Genomic DNA, 23,483 nt, shown 5'->3' with positions numbered 1-23,483 from the left:
GGAGAAGACCCTTTTACACGATCGACTTTCTTGCCTCAGTTGACTACTGGAAACAAGAGAGTCTGCGGCAGCGTCCCTGACATTTTATTCCTGTAGTGTGTCTCGTCTGTTTCGACTGGTCATTTTTGTTTCCACGTCAGCGGTATAATTTCGTGTATCAAGAAAACCGTATGCTGTGCGGTTTGGGATCTGAGAATTTTAAATGAGATTATGAGGACTATCGTTTTTACGAAAAACTCAGAATATAGTAACAAAAATTAGAATAAGCATTGATAATAGAATTTATTGATAACCAAAGTAGGATTCATAGTGGAAGAGTTTCTCACAAAGCGTGTAGTAAATCCTTTACAAAAAAAAAAAATGTTCAAATGTTTGTGAAATCTTATGGGACTTAACTGCTAAGGTCATCAGTCCCTAAGCTTACACACTACTCAACGTAAATTATCCTTAGGACAAACGCACACACTCATGCCCAAGGGAGGACTCGAACCTCCGCCGGGACCAGCCGCACAGTCCACGACTGCAGCGCCTTAGACCGTAAATTCTTTACATTTTTTGAGAACTGACAGTATGAGAAACGTGTTGTACAAACATTTCGGAACAAATACATTTATTTGCCAGAGAAAATACACACTTACTAATACATCAAGCAGTATCGAGAACGTAGTAAACAGCGCCTCTTTGCTTCATCCGTTGTGCCTTGTTTTCTTGCTGAGTGAGAATTAATAAACTGTCTTGTCAAATGTTTCTGACTTTTTGAGTAGCGAAATAATTTTCTTTAAAACACATTAATATATTTCCGCTCTTATTTATGCATGGTGTAGACTTTTTATCTGTAAAACGTATATACTTTTTTGGTTTGACATATTTCCTCTCTCTTGTAGGAGAACACTAGAAGGATAAACTACCAGAACCTCGTGTAACTTTTCAGTGCGTCACCGAAGCAAAGCAGTCAACGTAAAGAAAGATTAAGAAGACACGGGAGCACAAAATCTATTTCTGTAATTGGAGTGAGCTCGTCCAGAATAGGTTAACTTCCGATGTTAGCAGATACCTCCATAAGCCCTTGTCTGTGCACATGCACAGTGTGCAGCATACTCGGAAATCTAGAACTCCACACTCGACACAATGTATAGATCACTGATGCCATAAGCACTCTCGCGATGTGGTTGGTTGCTGATTTACACGCAGACGGGAAAGGCCCACTCACTTCGAGTAGTCGGTTTTAACCAGAAAGTCGATCGTGTAAAACGAGCTTCACTGCTCCGCTTAGCCCGCCGGGGTGGCCGGGCGGTTCTAGGCCCTACAGTTTGGAACAGCGCGACCGCTACGGTCGCAGGTTCGAATCCTGCCTTGGGCATGGATGTGTGTGATGTCCTTAGGTTAGTTAGGTTTAAGTTAGGTTTAAGTATCGGGATTGAATACTTCTGTCCAGGGGGAGTAACGCTTCAAACGGTCTGTGCTTGGAACCTATCCTGGGAGTCCAGTAGTAGATTATGTTGCACCACTGCAGGTTTACTGTGACCCTTGGACCTTCACATTAACGATGAAACACAGAAATTGCATCGGGATTGAATACAAAAGACACAATGCCGACTTCTGTCCAGGGGGGAGTAACGCTTCAAACGGTCTGTGTTGGAAACTTTCCTGGGAGTCCAGTAGTAGATTCTAGGGGACTGGTGACCTCCGCTGTTAAGTCCCGTAGTGCTCAGAGCCAGTTGCTGCGCTTAGCGGCTGACGTCCAGTTTCGTGCGCTCCGGCGGGCAGGGGTGACCGAGTTATCCCGGCGCGGCCTGGGCTGACCTTGGTGAAGGTCTGCAGCGAGACGGGGAGGACGTGGGCGGCGCGCAGGCAGAGTGGCCGCTGCGCCCTGGCCATCATGATGAGCACGCCGCTGCTGAAGGCGCCGCCCCGCGCCGCCCACCCGCTGCCGTACAGCGCCTGCTGCACGCGCCCGCTCTGCAGACACACCGCCGCCCTCACTAGCTACACGCACTGCACAACACACCAACACCAGCGCAGAAAACAAACACCCGGTCTACAAACACACAATCCACTGTGCACTGAAAATTACAACACCGCAAAGAAGGCATGTAACAAATTCAAAATGGAATGTACTACATCCATAGATTTTTCAGAAATTGACTCCATTGGAACCTGAAGCTGCTCAGCGACCGTACTTATTTTAGTTGGAAAAGATGGAATTGCTTTTTTTTTTCCTTTATTGAATTTCGATTCCCCCCGAAGGGGTCGGGCTGGCAGCAGCTTAGTACGCTGCTCTGCAGCCTACAGACTTTTTAAAACGTAAGAAGAAGATAAGAAACAATAAAAGCAGGCGATAAAACGGTGACTTAAATTGTAAAACGGAGGAAAATTGTGGAAAGTTAAAACATAAAGCAAAGGGTTGGCAAACCTAATAAAATACACAGGAAGCAGACAAGGAACATAGTAGACAGACAATTAAAAAACGTGGCAACAGTCTGGTTTCTATTTGCAAGAGATATAAAAATCACACCCAGCGACAGTATGATGTCCGTTCGCAACACTTCCGAAAACACACAACAATGAACACTCACTGTAAACACTGTACGAAAATGTCGGCACAAAGATGACACACCCTAGCCAAGGGCAGAAGGGGGGGGGGGGGGGGGGGGGGAGACCTGGACAGATGAGGGGGAAAACACGGAGGGAGGCGGAGAAAAACGAAAAGGGGGGGGGGACCAAAGGAGGGACTCATAAGGGGGGGAGGGACAGGGCAGACGCGAGAGGGAATGGGAAAAGGCAGAGGACGGAATTCAAAAGGACTCGGAGGAGAGAAGGGGGGCAGAGAGAGCGTAGGTGGGGAAAAAATAGGATGGAAGGGGGGGGGGGGGAATTGCTTTCACTCGCAACTTGGTTTATTGCAGCAGACTTACATTTCGGTAACTGAGTGACCATCTCCAATGCTACAGGTACCAAATTACAGTACAAACGCATACGTGGCAACATCAAAGTACAATTGTATACAGGGTGGTCCATTGATAGTCACCGGGCCAAATATCTCACGAAATAAGCATCAAACGAAAAAACTACAAAGAACGAAACTTGTCTAGCTTGAAGGGGGAAACCAGATGGCGCTATGGTTGGCCTACTAGATAGCGCTGCCGTAGGTCAAACGGATATCAACTGGGTTTTTTTAAAATAGGATCCGCCATTTTTCATTACATATTCGTGCAGTACGTAAAGAAATATGAATGTTTTAGTTGGACCACTTTTTTCGCTTTGTAATAGATGGCGCTGTAATAGTCAAAAACGTATAAGTACGTGGTATCACGTAACATTCCGTCAGTGCGGACGGTATCTACTTCGTGATACATAACCCGTGTTAAAATGGACCGTTTACCAATTGCGGAAAAGATCGATGTCGTGTTGATGTATGGCTATTGTGATCAAAATGCCCAACGACCGTGTGTTATGTACGCTGCTCGGTATCCTGGACGACATCATCCAAGTGTCCGGACCGTTCGCCGGATAGTTACGTTATTTGAGGAAACACGAAGTGTTCAGCCACATGTGAAACGTCAACCACGACCTGCAACAAATGATGATGCCCAAGTAGGTGTTTTAGCTGCTGTCGCAGCTAATCCGCACATCAGCAGCAGACAAATTGCGCGAGAATCTGGAATCTCAAAGACGTTGGTGTTGAGAATGCTACATAAACATCGATTGCACCCGTACCATATTTCTATGCACCAGGAATTGCATGGCGACGACTTTGAACGTCTTGTACAGTTATGCCAATGGGCACAAGAGATATTACGGGACGATGACATATTTTTTGCACTCGTTCTCTTTACCCACAAATCGTCATTCACCAACAGCGGTAAGGTAAACTGGCATAATATGCACTATTGGGCAAACGGAAAATCCACGATGGCTGCGACAAGTGGAACATCAGCGACTATGGCGGGTTAATCTATGGTGCAGCATTATGGGCCCCATTCTATCGATGGCCATCTAAATGGTGCAATGTATGCTGATTTTCTACGTAATGTTCTACCGATGTTACTACAAGATGTTTCACTGCATGACAGAATGGCGATGTAATTCCAACATGATGAATGTCCGGCACATAGCACACGTGCGGTTGAAGCGCTATTGAATAGCATATTTCATGACAGGTGGATATTGGTCATCGAAGCACCATACCATGGTCCGCACGTTCACCAGATCTCACGTCCCCGGATTTCTTTCTGTGGGGAAAGTTGAAGGATATTTGCTATCGTGATCCACCGACAACGCCTGACAACGTGCGTCAGCGCATTGTCATTGCACGTGCGAACATTACGGAAGGCGAACTACTCGCTGTTGAGAGGAATGGCGTTACACGTATTGCCAAATGCATTGAGGTTGCCGGACATCATTTTGAGCACTTATTACATTAATGTGGTACATACAGGTAATCGCGCTGTAACAGCATGCGTTCTCAGAAATGATAAGCTCACAAAGGTACATGTATCACATTGGAATACCCGAAATAAAATGTTCAAACGTACCTACGTTCTGTATTTTAATTTATAATACCTACCTGTTACCAACTGTTCGTCTAAAATTGTGAGCCATATGTTTGTGACTATTACAGCGCCATCTATCACAAAGCGAAGAAAGTGGTCCAACTAAAACGTTCATATTTCTTTACCTATTACACGAACATGTAATAAAAAATCGGGGTTCCTATTTTACAAAAAGGCAGTTGATATCCGTTTGACCTATGGCAGCGCCATCTAGCGGGCCAACCATAGCGCCATTTGGTTTCCCCCTTCAAGCTAGACAAGTTTCGATCTTTATAGTTTTTTCGTTTGACGCTTATTTCGTGAGATATTTGGCCCGGTCACGATCAATGGACCACCCTGCATATTTCATATGTAAGTAGATATTACATATCAGCAAATACATTTACACGTAGATACATGTATACACGTAGCACTTCTCTGATAGAACATGAATAGCAATTACCTACTAGCGCATAACCACCTACACAAAGTAGTTCACATTACAGCCACTTTGATTGTAAAGAATTTTTTTGCGTTTTAGCATCACTCACTTTTGTAACCGCTTCTGTTGTACATCAGTTAAAAACATATTTCCTTAAAAAGGCTTAACCAACTACTTAATGAAATATAATGCATTGCTATAAAGTGATGCATGTATATAGGGCGCTATTGTGACTTATGACGTACACTGGCGCCAGCTGTGAGATTACTGTGAACAGCGGAATCAGTGCAATTTCAACTCTTGACGTGTTCAATCCAATAGGGACTACGCCAAATAATAGACCAAATGTCTTAACTTTATATTCTGGTGTGTAGCATCCACTTATAAGTGAAATTCATAGAACTGTAGTTTGATATGAACACGAATACCATGGTATTCTAGTTGGTTCCTGTATTACTTCTAGCTTTCAAGATGATCACTCAATCATCAAAATCTAGATTTGCTACAATAAATACAAGATGCTACTGATTGCTGTACCTTCTTTCGCCAAGTTACGTTTATCGGTGATTATCATTTCAGGACAAATGCTCACAGCATGTAAGATGAACTACAGCTACATTCTTTATATAAGGGAAAATTATCAACCGTGTTGGTCAGTCAGATATAACATTTGAATGCTATTGTTATTATTAATTTAATTTTCTGGCACTTGCCTATTATCATTTGCCTTCTTCCTTCCCAATACAATGTCGTTAGGTCTGAATTACAATCAGTTAATTTTGTATACTCTTTTAAATGTTCCTTGTGCATGGTGGAACCAATTTTGTGACACAGAACATGTCTGGGGACGACAAGATGAAGTTCTTAAGCAGAGGGGCCGTCAAACATTCATGTCGAGAAGTCAAATGGAATACGACTACCGCTTCTCCTCTTGGTCCATCAGGCACTACCGAGTCCTCCATCGGGTTATTCCACAACTTTCGCTCACATGAAATTTTATTGGTTGCCTTAATTCTTCTTGTAATGTGCTGTTAATAAAGTGTTTCACAGCTTGTTTTGCTATTTGTCGAGGGTAGACGATTCTTCCTCAAGAGCCGAAACCAGACAAGTTAGCGATGTTGGACAATGGGGTCTGGACCGAAGTCGATCTTCTAACTCATCCTAAAGGTGTTCTATCCGATTCATATCGGGACTGTGGGCAGGCCAATCCATTTTAGCAACGTTGTTGTCCACAAACCGTTGCCTCAAAGATGCTACTCTATGACAAGGTGCATTGTCATGCTAATACAGACAGTCATCGTCTCCGAACTGTTCCTTTATGGTACTCAGTACGCAACGGTGTAAAATGTGTTCTTATCCTTCCGCATTTAGCGTTTTCTTAAGCACAATGAGAAGACCACACACTAACCGCGAACGATATCTCCATGCTGTTACACCACCTCCTCCGTATTTCATTGTTGGCAGCAAACATGATGGAAGGTAATGTTCTCCCGGCATTCGACAAACCCAAACCCTTCCATCGGATTGCCACAGGGTACAGCATGCTTCACCACTCCACATCACTCGTTTCCAGACATCTACCGTCCTCTAGCGCCGCTGGCTGCACCACTTCCAGCACCGCTTAGCGTTGATTACGGAAATCTGTTCTTTATGAGGAACTGTTGGACCATAGTACCTCATTCTTTTTTAACTCCCTACTCGCAGTCATTATGCTAGCTGAACTGATGAGAGCACTTTGGAACTCTCACGAGTGATTCCTTATGCTGGTTTCTTGCGATTTTGACAACCATCTTCTGCAATACTCGACTGTCTCTTTCCGACAGTAGGTGAGGTCTGACTGGTCTTTGTTTAGCTGTGGTCGTTCCTTCGCATTCACACTACACAGTCACATCACCAGCAGTCGACTTTGGCAGCTTTACAAAGGCTGAAATATCCCTGATAGATTTATTACTTAGGTGACATCCAGTGGCTACTGCACGTTCGAAGTCACTGAGTTCTCTTGACCAACCCATTCTGCTGTTGCTGTCTCTCTACTGACAACACAATACTCCCTGCCTTCTCTCATACCGGCTGGTTCAAATGGTTCAAATCGCTCTGAGCACTATGGGACTTAACATCTGAGGTCATCAGTCCCCTAGAACTTAGAACTACTTAAACCTAACTAACCTAAGGACATCACACACATCCATGCCCGAGGCAGGATTCGAACCTGCGACCGTAGCGGTCGCGCGGTTCCAAACTGAAGCGCTTAGAACCGCTCGGCCACACCGGCCGGCATACCGGCTGGTCCGCCGATTTTTACATCTGGTGCTCAGTTCCGTATGGCATAGGGATATCCGTACACATCGTGTATTTTACGTGGAAAACTGTTACATATTTTACGCATCAAAGTAAATAATTCCATTCTGAACCATAGAGAAAGAGGTGAAATGTGCATGAAAATTTTATATGTGTCTCTTGTTGTGATTGTGCACATCACAGTCCAGTTGAAACTAATATTTTTTGTCAACAACAGAAACCGTTAACGAGTAAATGTGTTGGAAAGTAAATGTAAGAATTCCAGGCTAGTAAGAAAAGGCCTCTGCAAGATAAGTGGCTATCTGCTTTACATATTGTATCATGTTAATGCTCCTTACTGTTGAATGAAATTTTATTTACTTTAGGTGCGGTGCCTCTGTAGATAATTCCATAAGACAACAGGGAATGAAAACATGCAAAATAAGATACACACAATGAGAGATGCTTCTAAGGGCAAAACATGCCGAACTGAGCTTCTCTTCAGTTGATTTCATTTTAACTAGTTATTTACCTGGATTCCATTAAACTTTACACAACACGTGTCATTTAGTGTGAAGAGGAGGAGGATGGGGCGATTAGCGTTTAACGTCCCGCCGACGAGGTCATTATGTTCAAATGTTCAAATGTGTGTGAAATCTTATGGGACTTAACTGCTAAGGTCATCAGTCCCTAAGCTTACACACTACTTAGCCTAAATTATCCTAAGGACAAACACACACACCCATGCCCGAGGGAGGACTCGAACCTCCGCCGGGACCAGCCGCACAGTCCATGACTGTAGCGCCCCAGACCGCTCGGCTAATCCCGTGCGGCCGAGGTCATTAGAAACGGATCACAAGCTCGGGTTAAGGAGGGACGGAGAAGGAAAGCGGCTGAGTCCTTTCGAAGGAATCATCCCGGCATTTGCCTTGAGTGACTTAGGGAAGTCACGAACAGCCGAACGCGGATTTGAACCGTCGTCCTGCCGAATGCGAGTCCTATGAGCTAGCCACTGCGCAACCCCGCTCGGTGTGACCACTAATATCTCCCTCTCGTGCTAACAGCTGATTATACCTTGTTTGAAGTCGCATAATATGAATAGTCGTGAGATTACGACATAAACTGTTAGCTCTGGACGACTTGTATGCCTATTCAACTATCACCTGAGCTGTACCTGTTTAAGTTGAGTTTGATCTCTTCATTAGTATGTTTTCCATCAATAAGCATTCCAGTTTTTGGATCGCCCTTTAAATTCATTAGAAGGTGATCTGTGTAAGTTAACACAGAAAAAATGTGTCCGGCACCGTCACCAGTAGAATCCCCTATGTTATGTTCCCCTTTACGGTCCTAGTTTCATGGCTATTGGTCATACTCACTGTTTTCCGTTATAAAGATATGACTCCATCCATGCTAGGAGGATCCCATAACTGTATTGTCTTGCGTCAGTTTCTCTGTGGAGGATCTTTACGAAAGCCAAATTGAGAAGCAGTTAACATCAGGCGTACGAATGGCTACTGGTGGGCATTTTTTTGTGTCTCACTTTATTCAATTGTTCTTCACGTGTAAAATAGGGGAGAATTCGGAGTAAAGTTCTAACTGAAGTTGAACACGTTTCCAAACGATAAAAGTCAGGAGACGCGGCTGCGCGAATTCGCGCAAGAAGTCACGAGCCGATAAATTCCGGAAGGGGAACAAGTCTGTTTTAAGGAATGTACAAATAACTGCAGCCGTATTCAAGTCGAAATCAAGTCCACATCACTAATCTGACATCATATTTTGAGCAGAAAAAAAGCACACAAGCAAGACATCAGCTTCTTCAATCGATCGCACGCGAAAATTTGGGTCTTAATTCTGACAGAACCCAGCTATGACCTTCTGAAAGTACAGCTTCTAAATTTCTGGTTGTTTGCCACTCGCTCCGTCCCCCTGCAGCTGCCTAGTGCCCGAGTGCGCAATACCGTACAGTGACAACCAGGACTCTCACAGGATTCTGAAATTCTGCTTCTGTGTACACCCCTTGAAATCAAAACGAATAAACCTAAGCAAACGAAGAATTATTCAGAAATGGAGTTAATGATTTTCGATTTACAATTTGCTCAAGGCAGTTACGTAGAAGAATAGAGCTTCTCCTGTAAATGTACTTAACTTGAACAGCGCAGGCTTTAAAATGCAAAGAAAATAACGCACAGTAGCGATGGAAATAATTAACTAGCACTACATTATTTCTTTAATGACACACTAATTCGTTTCATTCGTTTGCATGCTGGTCAGCACACCTGACTGCCATGCAGCAGGCCCGGGTTCGATTCCCGGGCGGGTCGGAGATTTTCTCCGCTCGGGGACTGGCTGTTGTGTTGACATCATTCTGACATGCAAGCCGCACAATGTGACGTCAACTGAAAACTTGCAACTTCCCAAGTGTCCTTGTTCAGCCCTTTATGGAGGTGACAATTCGAATCCATCCTCATATCTCTGCCCACTGGTAGGATGTCCTCGTCGCTAGTTCGCGGAAATACTGTGGTACTTACCACGATGCCCACTCGCATAAGACTCAATTTATAGACGATGTGCAACAAGTGAATGAGTAAGTCGAGGACCGAGATGTGAGTCACCCTCAGGCTTCGACGTACTTGTTTAGCTACATTCTGTTCTTCCCATACGTCTTTACGGACCATGTTGTGCTGTAAGCATATAATTCAGTTTTTATCACTTGTAAATAGCGAATGAGTGTATTTTGTTTCTCTCTATATCTCTCTTTCAATCTTTCTCTTTCCCGCTCTCTCTCTCTCTCTCTTATTATTATTCTTATTATTAATTTTTTGTTCGAAGCCAATCAATATTTTCGTTATTACTCTTACCACCACATGATTGATAAGTAGAAACTTTAACTAATAGCAGATGAAATGAAATAAATGTTTAGTTCGAACATAACAACAGCTTCACGCAGGAAGATTATTTCTGTCGGGAAATTTATGGCAGTTGCGGGTTCAAGCATAAAAAAAGACTTCCCAGAGATACATATTGACAACGTAACTTGCAGGAAAACGTCAGTGATCTCATTGAATCCCATATGGTGCATGTGCGAAACATTGTCGATCATTTGCGGTGACTACTTATCGCTTGATGGAACAGTATAAATACACGGCCGAGTCACGTTAACGTGACGTCAATGCGTAATAGCCACTCACAGACAGAAGGTAATAGCAACAGCATTGGTGGATAGACAGGGTGAGTCACCTAAGAGATTCGACGCGCAATTTGCCGACGTGGCGTCAAATCGAAAGACTTGCACCAGGCGAACGGTCTACCCGACGAGAGGCCGTAATCACATGACCTAAGAGATAACACCCCTTTTATTTCGTGAGCGATTCCAGGTATCGAAAAGAGGTTTTTAGTAAATGATAGTACGCTAAGGCATGTGTACTTTGGTATGTAATAAAGTGTCTTAACTCTCGTATCCGCTAAGATACTGAAGCAGGTTCAAAATGGTTCAAATGGCTCTGAGCACTATGCGACTTCTGAGGTCATCAATCGCCTAGAACTTAGAACTAATTAATCCTAACTAACCTAAGGACATCACACACATCCATGCCCGAGGCAGGATTCGGACCTCCGACCGTAGCGGTCGCTCGGCTCCAGACTGTAGCGCCTAGAACCGCACGGCCACTCCGGCCGGCTATTGAAGCAGGTATGGTTTTTTTTAAACAGAATCCGAAAGCGCTTGAAAAGACAAGTTCAATGACATTAAGTTTGCTGATGATGAGATTGCGATGTAAAAACCGCCAGGCAGAGCTCTCATGGGAGGCTCCGTCGTTATATGTAGCAAGACAGTCATGTGCTACTAAGATAAGACCTCATTTCCTATATGACACTGATACAGGGTCAGCTATGATTTTTGTGTGTGGAACTACGACATATGCTACTTCTGGCGCATCAGATGGGGCTTAGGAAAATTATTTCAAATGTGTGTACATTTCCAAACAATCACAGTTTCGTCAAGCAATTTTCCATTTAGACTCTCTCCGTTGCTGCTTGTCAACGCCAAAACAGAAACGTCGGTCAAATGGTTCAAATGGCTCTGAGCACTATGGGACTTAATATCTGAGGTCATCAGTCCCCTAGAACTTAGAACTACTTAAACCTAACTAACCTAAGGACATCACACACATCCATGCCCGAGGCAGGATTCGAACCTGCGGCCGTAGCAGTCGCGCGGTTCCGGACTACAGCGCCTAGAACCGCATGGCCACCGCGGCCGGCAAACGTCGGTCACTTACATTTCATAATGATGAACAGCCCCATTCAATGGAAAAAGAGAACTGCTCTATTAACCTCCTTACTTCTGAAAAAAGATAGCTGGCCTGTCTTTTCCTGGAGACAAATATGTCTATAAATACTACTCAAAATAGTAATTACATTGAATACATTTTAAATAAATTAAACAGTTTATTCAGAATGACTGATGATATGTCACTCACAAAATAAATGCTTTTCTTGACGAAACGTAGTTTTATACTTTACTTAAGTATGTGCTCAAATTATTTACCATCGATCGCAAAATACATTTTCGATGTACGTTCGAGAGATAGATGAACAGATGGAAGTACATTGGAAGATATGCCCTTTGCATGCTGTGGCGATTCGACGCCACATATCATCTGACGTAGTTGGGGCTTCATGGTAGACTGCATCTTTCAGAGGTCCCAACAGGAATAAATCAAGAGGAATCACTTCACGGGACCTGGCCGGCGTTGCGCTGCAGCATTCCATTCCATTCAACGGTCAGGAAAATTTACATACAGTAACTGCGTTGCAACACGGGGAGAGTGAGCTGGGCAGCCATCATGTACAAATCACATACACAGTCGTTTGTCTACATACCTTTACTAGAAGAACAGTTCGTAAGAAAGAATGTATAAATATTTCCATTGGACGTTCCTGGGATGAAGTAACATTCCACAATGCAATATTCTTTGATGCCGCAGCATGGGTTTACGTTTCACGCCCGTTGTTGTTGTACCTAACGTAACCAGGGTGTATTTTCAGCTGCTCTGTGGTGCACGTTACTTAAATTTACGAGTACATTACCGTGGTTCGTAAACGGTGCTTCGTCGGTAAAGAGCACACGTTGTGGAAATGTAGTGTCGTTTCCCAAACGATGCAGAGCAAACCAACAAAATTCTATACGACTTTCTAAATCACGTCCTCCGAGTGCCTGATGTGGCGACGGATGATAACGGAGCAATTTATGTCGATACAAGATGCGAATGACACTCCTCTGGCTGATCCTACATTCGTTGGCAATACGTCTCGTGCACCATTCGCCGTATAAAAGTAGCTGGTCTAACTTCTACTCATTGGTGTACATGTCTCCATGCAAGGAATGTTGAATCAGAAATGACCATAACTCTTGTTATTTCTGCAGTGCAGACAAGTAGACAGTCAAAATGATTGATGCGACGACGTAGTCTCGCATGAGCGTGTTTACAACGCAGTAGCCGATTTCGGCCGACTTACTTCTTATTTTTAGGACATCTCTTGGATTATTATGCGAAGAGTTACAACTTCAACATTAACAAGCATTATATCACTCTACTCGTCTTTCCAAGCGCTTTCGCTGATGAAAAATCTATATCATTCTATTTTAAAAGATCATATTTGCTTTAATATATCGATGGATAGCAGAACTAAGACTACTTATCAATATCACACTATATGTCCTTTAGTGTACTATCATTTGACGCAAATCTCGTTTCGATATCTGGATATTCACGAAATAAAGTGGGTGTTACGTCTTGTGTGACTCACCCTGTATGAAGCGTGTCGGGGGAACGCGGGAACACTACAGTCGATGGCATAATGCGGAAACGGAGTGACTTATCTGACGACCAAAAGAGCAAGATCATTGGCTTTCGGGTCAAGGGCACAAGCATTTCCGAAACTGCGTGGTTTGTAAACCGTCCGCGTGCCTCTGTGGTTAAAGTATACCGTGAATGCAAAATGGCACTATCCAAAACCGGCACCAGACAACTGTGGTACACCACGGGCCATAGATGACAGGGGTTAACGACGACAGCAGAGATGTGTACGGGCGAGTAGACGAGCAACTGGCGACCCTGAGGAGCCAAGGGGCTGCCAACAGTGTCTCCTCAATGACCGTTCAGCAACGTTGCTGCCTGTGGGCCCCCGCAGCTGGCGCCTGTTTCATGCACACATACTGACTGTTGTTTACTGGTGACGAAGGCTTGGATTTGCACCCCCAATACCGCAACGAGACATCCGCCGAGTGGTGACAGGTGGCTTTTTCAGCTCAATCAATTTTATGCTCCATCGGACAGATGACCGATGATGTGTATGGCCCTGCAACAATCATCGCAAGGGTCCAGGCAAGAGGAGGGAGCGTTAATGATCTGGAGAATGTCTTCATGACATTCTCTGGGTAAATTGTCATTCTGGAAGGCACGGTGGATCAACATAATAAGTACGCGTCTTTCCTTGTCCACCTCTACATGGAGTTTATTCTTGCTCAGCTCAATGGTGTCTACCAGCAGGACAATGAAGCGTTTGCAGTGTACTTGCGTGGTTCGAAAAGCACAAGGATGAGTGTACCGTACTCACCTGGCAACCAAACTCCCAGGATTTTAACCCAGTCGAGAATCTGTGGGACCCCCTCGGTCGGGCTGTACCCGCCTTAGATCCTCAACAGAGAAAGCTAGCGCAGCAGGCCACAGCACTGGAATCCGCAAGGCTCCACACCCCTGTCGATACCCTCCAGAACCTAATTGACTCTTTTCCTGCACATCTACCAGCGGTACATCCTGCAAAAGGTGTTTATTCAGGCTTTTGACGGGTGGACTTTAATGTGACTGGACGGTGTAATTCCTTCGTCCGTTTATGAACAATTCTACTGCTGCAAAAATTGTGCCTTGAATCTTAGCTACTGTAATCACATAGGACCCACATCAGTGCTGGAAAGACGAGAGTTAAAAGACTCATGACAAGGAACTATTTTTTGTAACTCCTTCAATTAAAGGAAAGGATATACTAAACGATATTTTAAAACATTTACACACATGACGTGCTGTCCGTTATAAGCTAGTGATAGAATAGTGTGGCACCAGTTATTTTGTAATTCTGCATATTGTAACATAGCAAATTATTACGAGGTGTCACTTTGCACTGAAAGCTTAGCTTGCCGTGGAGCCAGGGGATAACATATTTTAATTTCTCACTCTGGCACATGTAGTGCCGGCTACTGCGTCGATGGAGCCTTGTACGTATTTAACGCCGCGTGCAATACGTTACACATACTCTTAATGAATCTGAAGAAGTACCATGAAATATTAATCGATATTTTTCATACTTAGTATACAAACTCCTATGCATAACACAACCATTCTGTTAAAATTTCAAATCAATAACTTCAATACTTTCGGAGATATAAATTTCACCTAAAACACATAATAAGCGTGCTGACATTGTGAAACGGAGTTAGAGACTGTAATGTGTTCATCTACAGCATCAATTGAAACTACAGCCAAGAGGATAGGTTCATATAATCTAATTTTCTGGGATTTTCTTTAGTTTCATTGCCACTGATTTCTGATGTAATTAAAAGTACTTTGAAAAATTATTATTACATTGTGTTTCGGTTGTGTGTTTTGGAGAGACTGAGAGAGTTAATAGAGGACATACTCGTGCAATAGGGGAATTTGTGACGTATGTGTGAGTGAGCTTGACTCTGTAAAAGGCAGCCAGAAGGGCCGTGGAGTATTAAATTTATTAGTGATTTATTTTGTGGAAAGGAATTCTATTTTGTTTCCATTAAATTTGTTTTATTTTCGGAATTACCAGATTTCTATCTACACAAATCAAAGAAAGTTTTGCATCACCCAGGTTCCCAGAACTCCTGAAGATAGAGGTTGACTGTGGATATCGTATCACAGACACAGTCCCTATCACTGTTCAGAGATGTCACTAAACCCGTCCAAAGATGTAAACAACCAAGCATGAACAGCGCCTCTTAGACGGAGGTGGTCCGACAGCCGATCAGTTCCAGTCATTCCACCAGGAAGGAGGTACATGGCTCGTGTGGTCTGTAGTTCAACCATGCCCAGACGGTCAATACCGCGGTTCGATCGCTTCCACATTGTTACTTTGTGCCAGGAAGGGCTCTCAAAAAGGGAAGTGTACAGACGTCTTGGAGTGAACCAAATAGATGTTGTTCGAACATGGAGGAGATACAGGAACTGTCGATAAAATGCCTCGCTCAGGCGCCCAAGGGCTACTACTACACTAGATGACCACTACCTACGGATTATGGGTCGAAGAAATCCTGACAGCAAAGCCACCACGTTGAATAATGCTTTTCGTGCAGCCACAGCACGTCGTGTTACGACTCAAACTATACGTAATAGGCTGCATGATGCGCAACTTCACTCCCGACGTCCATGGCGATATTCATCTTTGCAACCACGACACCATCCAGCGCGGTACAGATGGGCCCAACAACATGCCGAATGGACCGCTCAGGATTGGCATCACGTTCTCTTCAACGATGAGTGTCGCATATGCCTTCAACCAGACAATCGTCGGAGACAAGTTTGGAGGCAACCCGGTCAGGCTGAACGCCTTAGACACACTGTCCAGCGAGTGCAGCAAGGTGGAGATACACTGCTGTTTTGGGGTGGCATTATGTGGGGCCGACGTATCCCGCTGGTGGTAATGGAAGGCGCCGAAACGGCGGTACGATACGTGAATGCCATCCTCCGACCGACAGTGTACCCATATTGGCGAGGCATTCGTTTTCATGGACGATAATTCGCGCCCGCATCGTGCACATCTTGCGAATGATTTCCTTCAGGATAACGTGATCGCTCCACTAGAGTGGCCATCATATTGTCCAGACATGAATTCTATCAGACATGCCTGAGATAGATTGAAGAGGGCTGTTTATGGACGACGTGACCCACCAACTACTCTGAAGGATCTACGCCGAATCGCCGTTGAGGCGTGGGACAATCTGGACCAACAGTGCCTTGATGAACTCGTGGATAGTACGCCAGACGTGTATGAATTCAAGAGGACGTGCTACTGGGCAATAGCTACCGGTGTGTATAGCAATCTGGAGCACCACATCTGAAGGTCTCGCTGCATGGTGGTACAACATGCAATGTGTGGTTTTCATGAGCAATAAAAAGGGCGAAAATGATGTTTATATTGATCTATATTCCAATTTTCTATACAGGTTCCGGAACTCTCGGAACCGATGTGATGCAAAATTGTTTTTGATGTATGTAAATTACTTGTGGTAAGCTGATTGGCTGACATTAGAAATTTTCTCGAAATGATCTTCAAAATGGCTCTGAGCACTATGGGACTTAACATCTATGGTCATCAGTCCCCTAGAACTTAGAACTACTTAAACCTAACTAACCTAAGGACAGCACACAACACCCAGCCATCACGAGGCAGAGAAAATCCCTGACCCCGCCGGGAATCGAACCCGGGCGTGGGAAGCGAGAACGCTACCGCACGACCACGAGATGCGGGCTCGAAATGATCTGATGGGCTGCTTAACATTCTGGCCAATAGGAATTCAGCATTCCCCCTCTTTGAGTAGGGCTTTGTGCTTCGGATCTATGAGTCGAGAGAGTCGCTCGGGAGCCGCTTTCTGGTAAACACCTGTGTTAATCCGTGTTGATCAAATTTGTACACAATGAAGAAGTTCGCACGTTTGATCCGTTCTCAGCGGCTACAGTATTGTGTATTTTGTGAAAGTTTGAGCTTTGTGAGTTGCTTATTTTAGGAGATGTTTGCGTGTGAACATTTCATGTCGTACATAAACTCCGCGTGGCGTGTTTCGTACAAATTACGAGACATTATGGCAACCACTTTTTTTACAAGAAACCTACTGAACAACTGAATGTGTTAACTCGCAAGTAGTCGTGGGCCAGTGACTGTTTAGGACGTTCACAATATCACGTCAGACTAAATATCTTCTGGCTGCTTTCGAGTGCGACATTGTAACAGGGACAAGTCAGTAACATTGCACAACTGATGACGGGATATTAAATACGGACTTGATAGCCGTTTTCCTTGTTTTAAAGACAATAAATCAAACTAAAGGACATTTTGACATTTTTTCAAACCATTCATACAAGCATCCCGAATACTCGATAGTTTGAGTAAATTTCAGCTACTGCCCATGGAATGGAGTTTGTGGGCTTTGCATGGTAGGTATTTAGTCTAACTTTCGTCAGCGCCGCTTTTGTCGGCTAAACCATTATCTATCATCGCAGAGTGAAGAGGCAGACAGCCTGAAACCTATACAAGTATGTGGAATGTGGACATCGCTTAAATGATAGTGAGAGTGCAACCCGTCGCGCCGCAATGTCATACAGAAGTTCGTTAAGAAATCTGTGTGTTACCTCTGGTAAATTATGTGGTAACATCTAAGATCTTCTTTGGATCCTACACAAATTAGAATAGAAGTGACTGGTTACGGTTTGTTACTCTAATTTTAATTCTGCAGGGACGATGATTCATGCATCCATTGTGGGCAAAATATTTTTGCTCCTGTACTACTCAACCACAATATTAATGCACATGGCCGTTATCGGAAACGCTCGGTGACGTTACAGAAAACAAGTACAGTGGTCACTACGGAAAGCACGTCGCACTGTCAACGCGTTCAGATCAGCTGTGCTTATACTATCAGTCGCGACTAAGCGCTGACTCACGGTAAGCCGACTGCAGCGCTCTAATACCGAGGTGCAGTAATATTGTGGCGACTCATATATTATAAAGTTCTAACATTCTGTCCTACTGCGTGCGATATCAAAGCAAACTGAAAGCTAGTGTTTCGGTACGTATGCCATATCGTCTAATTCTCGCATTGTTTGCACTACTTAGTAGTTGGGAAAGTCATTGCTGCCATTAGTTCAGAGAAACTGAACACAGAGGTATTTGCGATCGCGAAGAAGCTGACAGAGCATGCTACAGCGCTGCACTCACCTCTGAGATGACGTCATCGCAGTACTTGCAGTAGATGAGGAGCTCCGAGGCGCCGGTCAGCATGTAGATGACGACTCGCGCCAGCAGCGGGCTGCCCACGGGGATCTGCGACACAGCGCATTCTGCATGTGACAAGGCTTACTGGCACCAACAGTATCTACTAGCTACTGGTGGCCGTATACGAACATTGATCAGCCACAACATTACAGTAAGGTGACGAAACTCATGGCATACCCTGTAAGGTGTCAGGCAAATCCAACACCTTCCATGAAAACCCTGACATGATAAGCAAATCCAGTAGTATGTCACGTAGCTCCGAATAAATTGTGACATTAAATTAACCAAAGTAATACGAGTAACGAGTGAGGAAATGGAATACCACAGACTAACACAAGAATGCCTAAATGCATGTCATACCTTCCCACCGTGAGACAGACGCAGTTCCGAGGGGAGAAACGAGAACAGAAGCCGAGAGCAGAACCGTGTTAAGCTGAAGGCCCTACGATAACACAAAAAGGGCCACCCCCAGCCGCAAGTTTTAGCGTGAGGCTTTTTCGCGTCTCTGTTACGTCAGGACCAGCCCCCAGCCCATGTTAAAAGATAGAGCCCTCCAGAAGAACAGTATAGATCTTACGATAACGCTAAAAGGACCACACCAGCTGCAAGTTTTAGCGTGAGACTTTTTCGCGTCTCTGTTACGTTGCAAACTTTAAAAACATTGCCCCACCACGAAAGTATAACGTTTCTCATTGGATAGACAGAATTTTTGTAGGCGGAGCTTAAGGTTAACATTGAGACCCTGATTGGTCAGATGAAAACACAGCCAGATAGTTTTTTTAAACCAACTTCGGTAAATTGTAGTAAGGAGAAGTTAGGAGAGAGTTGCTTCCGAGACGGCGAGGTGAGCGGAGCTGTGCTGCCCGCCGCCCCCTGACGGACACCGACAAGGTAATGAACGCACGCGATGCCGTATAACAGCGCATAAAGCTTCACTCAGAACTGCAGAAGTCTCATCTGTTACACCCCCTTTTTGCGTAATATTAGTGTCGATCGTCAATTAAAGCTCATGGTGTTCACATTTGCCACTTGAAGTAAAAATCTGAAACGCGATGATTTTTCTGTTATATAGTTATTGAGAAGCCACATCAGTCACTGTAATTTACGACAAGTTAGATAAGTAATTACAGATAACTGAGGGTCACTGTAGACCATTTTGATAGTTTTCTCTCTTGTGAAACTTAATTTAAACCTAGATTATGGATGTGATATGGCATAGGTCATCCTTCGATCCATTGTAGAACTTGGAAACCCACTCAGGGAATATTCGTTCACATTTTTGTTGAACGCAGTTGTTTTTTACCATCCTGTATTAAAACATTTCCTTTTATCAATAGTGCAATTTATAAACAATGTTTTGTGAGTAGAATAAAATCTCCAATGGTAAACTTAACTGCTTTTTCGACGTTATTTTTCCAGCTAACTAAAAATAGGAATGCCTTGAACCCCTTCCACTAAATTTAGTTAGTATTAAGATTCTTTTACAGGGAGTGCAGTGGAGCTGATGCTGAAATAATTAAGTATTTGGTTATATCATAGCTAGTCTCACTGAACTCTTCTGAACTCTACATGTCATGTGTGGTCTGGCGTCTCCTTACCAGCAACAGGTCCCAGGTTCAAACTAGTCAATTCCCTAAAAAAACACGCTAAGAGCGTTGTTGCGCGAAAGTGGTAGGGAGACACGATATAGAACAAACAAGACACCACGGAGAATGTTAGAAAATAGCGATCCTGCCAGGATGGTAAAATACCATGATTGAAGGTCGACCACATGCCTAACTAGGTCAGAAAAATGTCCTGTTGAAAAATTTTCTTAATAAAAAAAATTTTTTTGAACGTTATAAATAGTCGAAAACAGTAGATGTAGCGATAGATAGTAAGAAAGTATTCAATAAATGTGAGACATTCTGGCAGAGACAATAGCATAATTAAGTTATGAATTTTAATATTGTTAGAATTAAGTTTTCTCTCCAATGCAAGCGCACAGGTGGCGGATACATCGTTGACAAGTTGGTTCTGACCCAACACATAAGTGAATGGTTTGTCAAGTCGTGTGGACAAAAAGTTTATGAAACGCGTGAGATCGTATGAGCGCATGTTGACTCGAAGTAGGGCGCGTGAATTGCTTTTAAAACAGAAAATAAGGGATTCGGAAAGATTAGCAATGGCAGATCGAGACCTTGACCGAATTGAGGTAGAGACCCAGCATGAAAATGGACAGAGAATAGAGGACAGTACAACAGACGATACAGTATCGCGAGAAATAGGACATATAACGCACCATAACGAGGATAATGTACGTCAAGGCATAGAAAACGTAAGTCAGCATACGACAGAGGAGCAGGAAAGTAGAGAGACAGTCGATGAGGATTCTAACTTGCGTCTTGAATACGTAGAACCCATAGTACAAGTAATCAGAGCTCCCTCACCACAGAGTACAAGGAATGCGTGCAGAAACGTGTCACAGCACAGTTCAAGGCAATCGGTTGCGAACCAACACTTGGGCGAAAACACAGAGCGTAGGACGTCAGAAGAAAACACAATAGGACCCACCAATCTGGCAGAATTATTACAATTAATTACGGAAACCATGACAAGGCAAAATAAAGAAATTGCGAACCAAATTAAAATTCAAAATGCAGAAACGACGAAACAAATTGCAGAAACCACGAGACAAATGCGTGAGATTAAAGAACAAAACAAAAAATTTAGTTATACCTAAGTCATATTGAAGACGAGGCAAAAGAATCTCGAGAAGTGATAGGAAACTTAATAACAGGTCACAATCAATTGAGAACAGACATTGACAAGGTACAAGCGGACGTACAAACATTGCGTAATGACATTCAGGACGAGATCAAAACATTACGTAACAACACCCAGGGAGAAGTCAAGAAACTAGAGAAACAGATAAACGAAATTACTAGACAAGCAGCAGGTACAGCGCGTGAAGTTGTTGAAAAAAGTGTGTTACACAAACGTATCACAAAAGCAGCACTGAAAAGATGTGATAACCGCATAGTCAAAATAGAAGCGCAAACGAAGCGACAATTTCAGAAATTGCGAACAGAGTTGTTGCAAACCATTGAAGAGCGTAGTGAACAGGATCGAACAAGCACAGAGTCTGCAACTACATCGGTATCTGTAACAGCACCGGAAGAACAAGCAATTAACGAAGATATTAAGCATTTGCGATTCCAATCACAGGCGGAAAGTAATATACGTGAAATCAGACAGTCTGCACAGCAAGAAACGCGTTTCGAAATTCTTGATGAACAAACGTCATCGGCCGGCCGCGGTGGCCGTGCGGTTCTAGGCCCTCCAGTCCGGAGCCGCGCTGCTGCTACGGTCGTAGGTTCGAATCCTGCCTCGGGCATGGGTGTGTGTGATGTCCTTAGGTTAGTTAGGTTTAAGTAGTTCTGAGTTCTAGGGGACTAATGACCAAGCAGTTGCGTCCCATAGTGCTCGGAGCCATTTGAACCATTTGAACAAACGTCATCACAAACACATGCGGAACCACAAATGTATGTTTCAAGACAGTTTGGATCGTGCAATGAAGCAGCAAGGTTAGCCAGACAAGATACCGAACCAATACCTGACAAGGGAAAGCCAGGTGGCGAAGAGTACAGTGCAATGCATTCAGCTACACGTTCACAACCGATGGAAGAAAATTATTGCGTACCACTCCAATGATACTACGCAAGGGTAGGCGAAAGTTACAGTGGACAATATCCAATGGATCTACCACAACCGGAAAGAACGACGGGAGAAATGATCAGAAACAAAAGTGGCGAAGAATCGCGAATTTCATATGGAACTATGACGAAGTACGACAACGATCATTTCCTCACAGTCAGAAAATTTCAGCACTTTCGAGAAGGAAACTCATTACATCCACGAACATTTATTGATCAATTCCGTGTAGGATTACCAGAACACTGGACGCTAGCACACAAATTAGACTTTATATGTGCACACATGTCAGGAACAGTCGCAGAAACCATGCAGAGTGTTGCAGAGACATGCCGATCGTACGAAGATTTCAGAGAGAAGTTTCTCTCACGATATTATTCCAGCGAAGCACAAAACAGAGTGAAGTACGAATTATTACAGAACCCATATTTTGAAAATTCAGGAAAGAAGAGTCCCGTGAAATTTTTCGAATTAATGGCAAAGAAAAATCAATGCTTAGATGTACCATACAGTGACGGAGAGTTGATTAAATTATGCGCGATGAAGCTACCATTGAAATACCAGCAATCATTAGTAGGTCGCGGAGGCAATGACGTCGAAGCATTTAAAGGTATTCCAAGGGAACTAGAGTTCATATTTTCGGAAGATGACGCAAGAAAAAAACGAAGCGCACGTGAAAACGAAACCAAAAAGCAGTGGAATCCACAAGACACAGTACGAAGAAACAATAATTACGAACCATGTGATAACTTTGCACCAAGAAACGACAATAGATTTCAACAAAGAACCGGTTATGGATTTAGAAGAGAATATGGCAATAACTATAATTCACCCAGGAACGGCAACAACTAGTACAGAGGGAACAACGACAACCGGAACGGGTACTGGAGAACCAATAGACCGACAAATTATCAACAAAGAAACCACTATCAACAAGCTGAACAAGAAGAAGTTGAGGTAATACCGCCAAACCCCGATAAACGTTCGAATTGACAGCTAAGCGCCCATGCCAAAGAGAATGACGCACCGACCCAGGACAATTGCAGCACATTGAACAGAGAAGTAAAAATCTTATCACGAGAAGAGAAGAAGAAAGAAACAAATCCGCAGGAACCAGTTGAAAACGAAGACAAGAAAATAACAATATCGTGTTGGGATGAAATTAATTGGGAGAATACTGACGAGGAAGATGAATTACCAGAGGCATGCACAACGAATGTAGGAGGAAAGGACGAAGTAATGAGTATTGCAGAGCTATTTGAGATGGAAACCAGGGAAAGCGAAATCAATGAGGATAATGCGCAGTCGACAGAAGTTGAAAATAAGTTACGAGTGGGCACACAACCCAACGTATATAATGGAGGAAGTTATGAAGCGATAATTAGAGCATTTAGATGCGATTATGTGGAAGTAGCGACGAAGAAGGAGAAGATAGACGAGGATGAGGAAAAAGTAGAGGATGTTGA

The 23,483-nt window shown here is 43.7% G+C and overlaps 1 protein-coding gene across 1 annotated transcript in view; it reads right to left on the bottom strand.

Annotated features, from left to right (window-relative positions):
* Positions 1–23,483, bottom strand: part of LOC126455671 (odorant receptor Or2-like) — a 141,433-nt gene that overhangs the window by 22,998 nt on the left and 94,952 nt on the right. Inside the window, exons 6-7 of the mRNA XM_050091442.1 lie at positions 18,268–18,372; positions 1,804–1,959 (exon numbers count right to left, since the gene is read on the bottom strand). Of these exons, the coding sequence (XP_049947399.1) occupies positions 1,804–1,959; positions 18,268–18,372 (261 nt within the window). The remainder of the gene's footprint in view (positions 1–1,803; positions 1,960–18,267; positions 18,373–23,483) is intronic.

This window comes from Schistocerca serialis, chromosome 2 (assembly GCF_023864345.2).
Source record: "Schistocerca serialis cubense isolate TAMUIC-IGC-003099 chromosome 2, iqSchSeri2.2, whole genome shotgun sequence".
Classification (NCBI taxonomy): domain Eukaryota; kingdom Metazoa; phylum Arthropoda; class Insecta; order Orthoptera; family Acrididae; genus Schistocerca; species Schistocerca serialis.
Note: the sequence above shows the minus strand (reverse complement) of the source record. Positions and strands in the feature narration are given on the sequence as shown.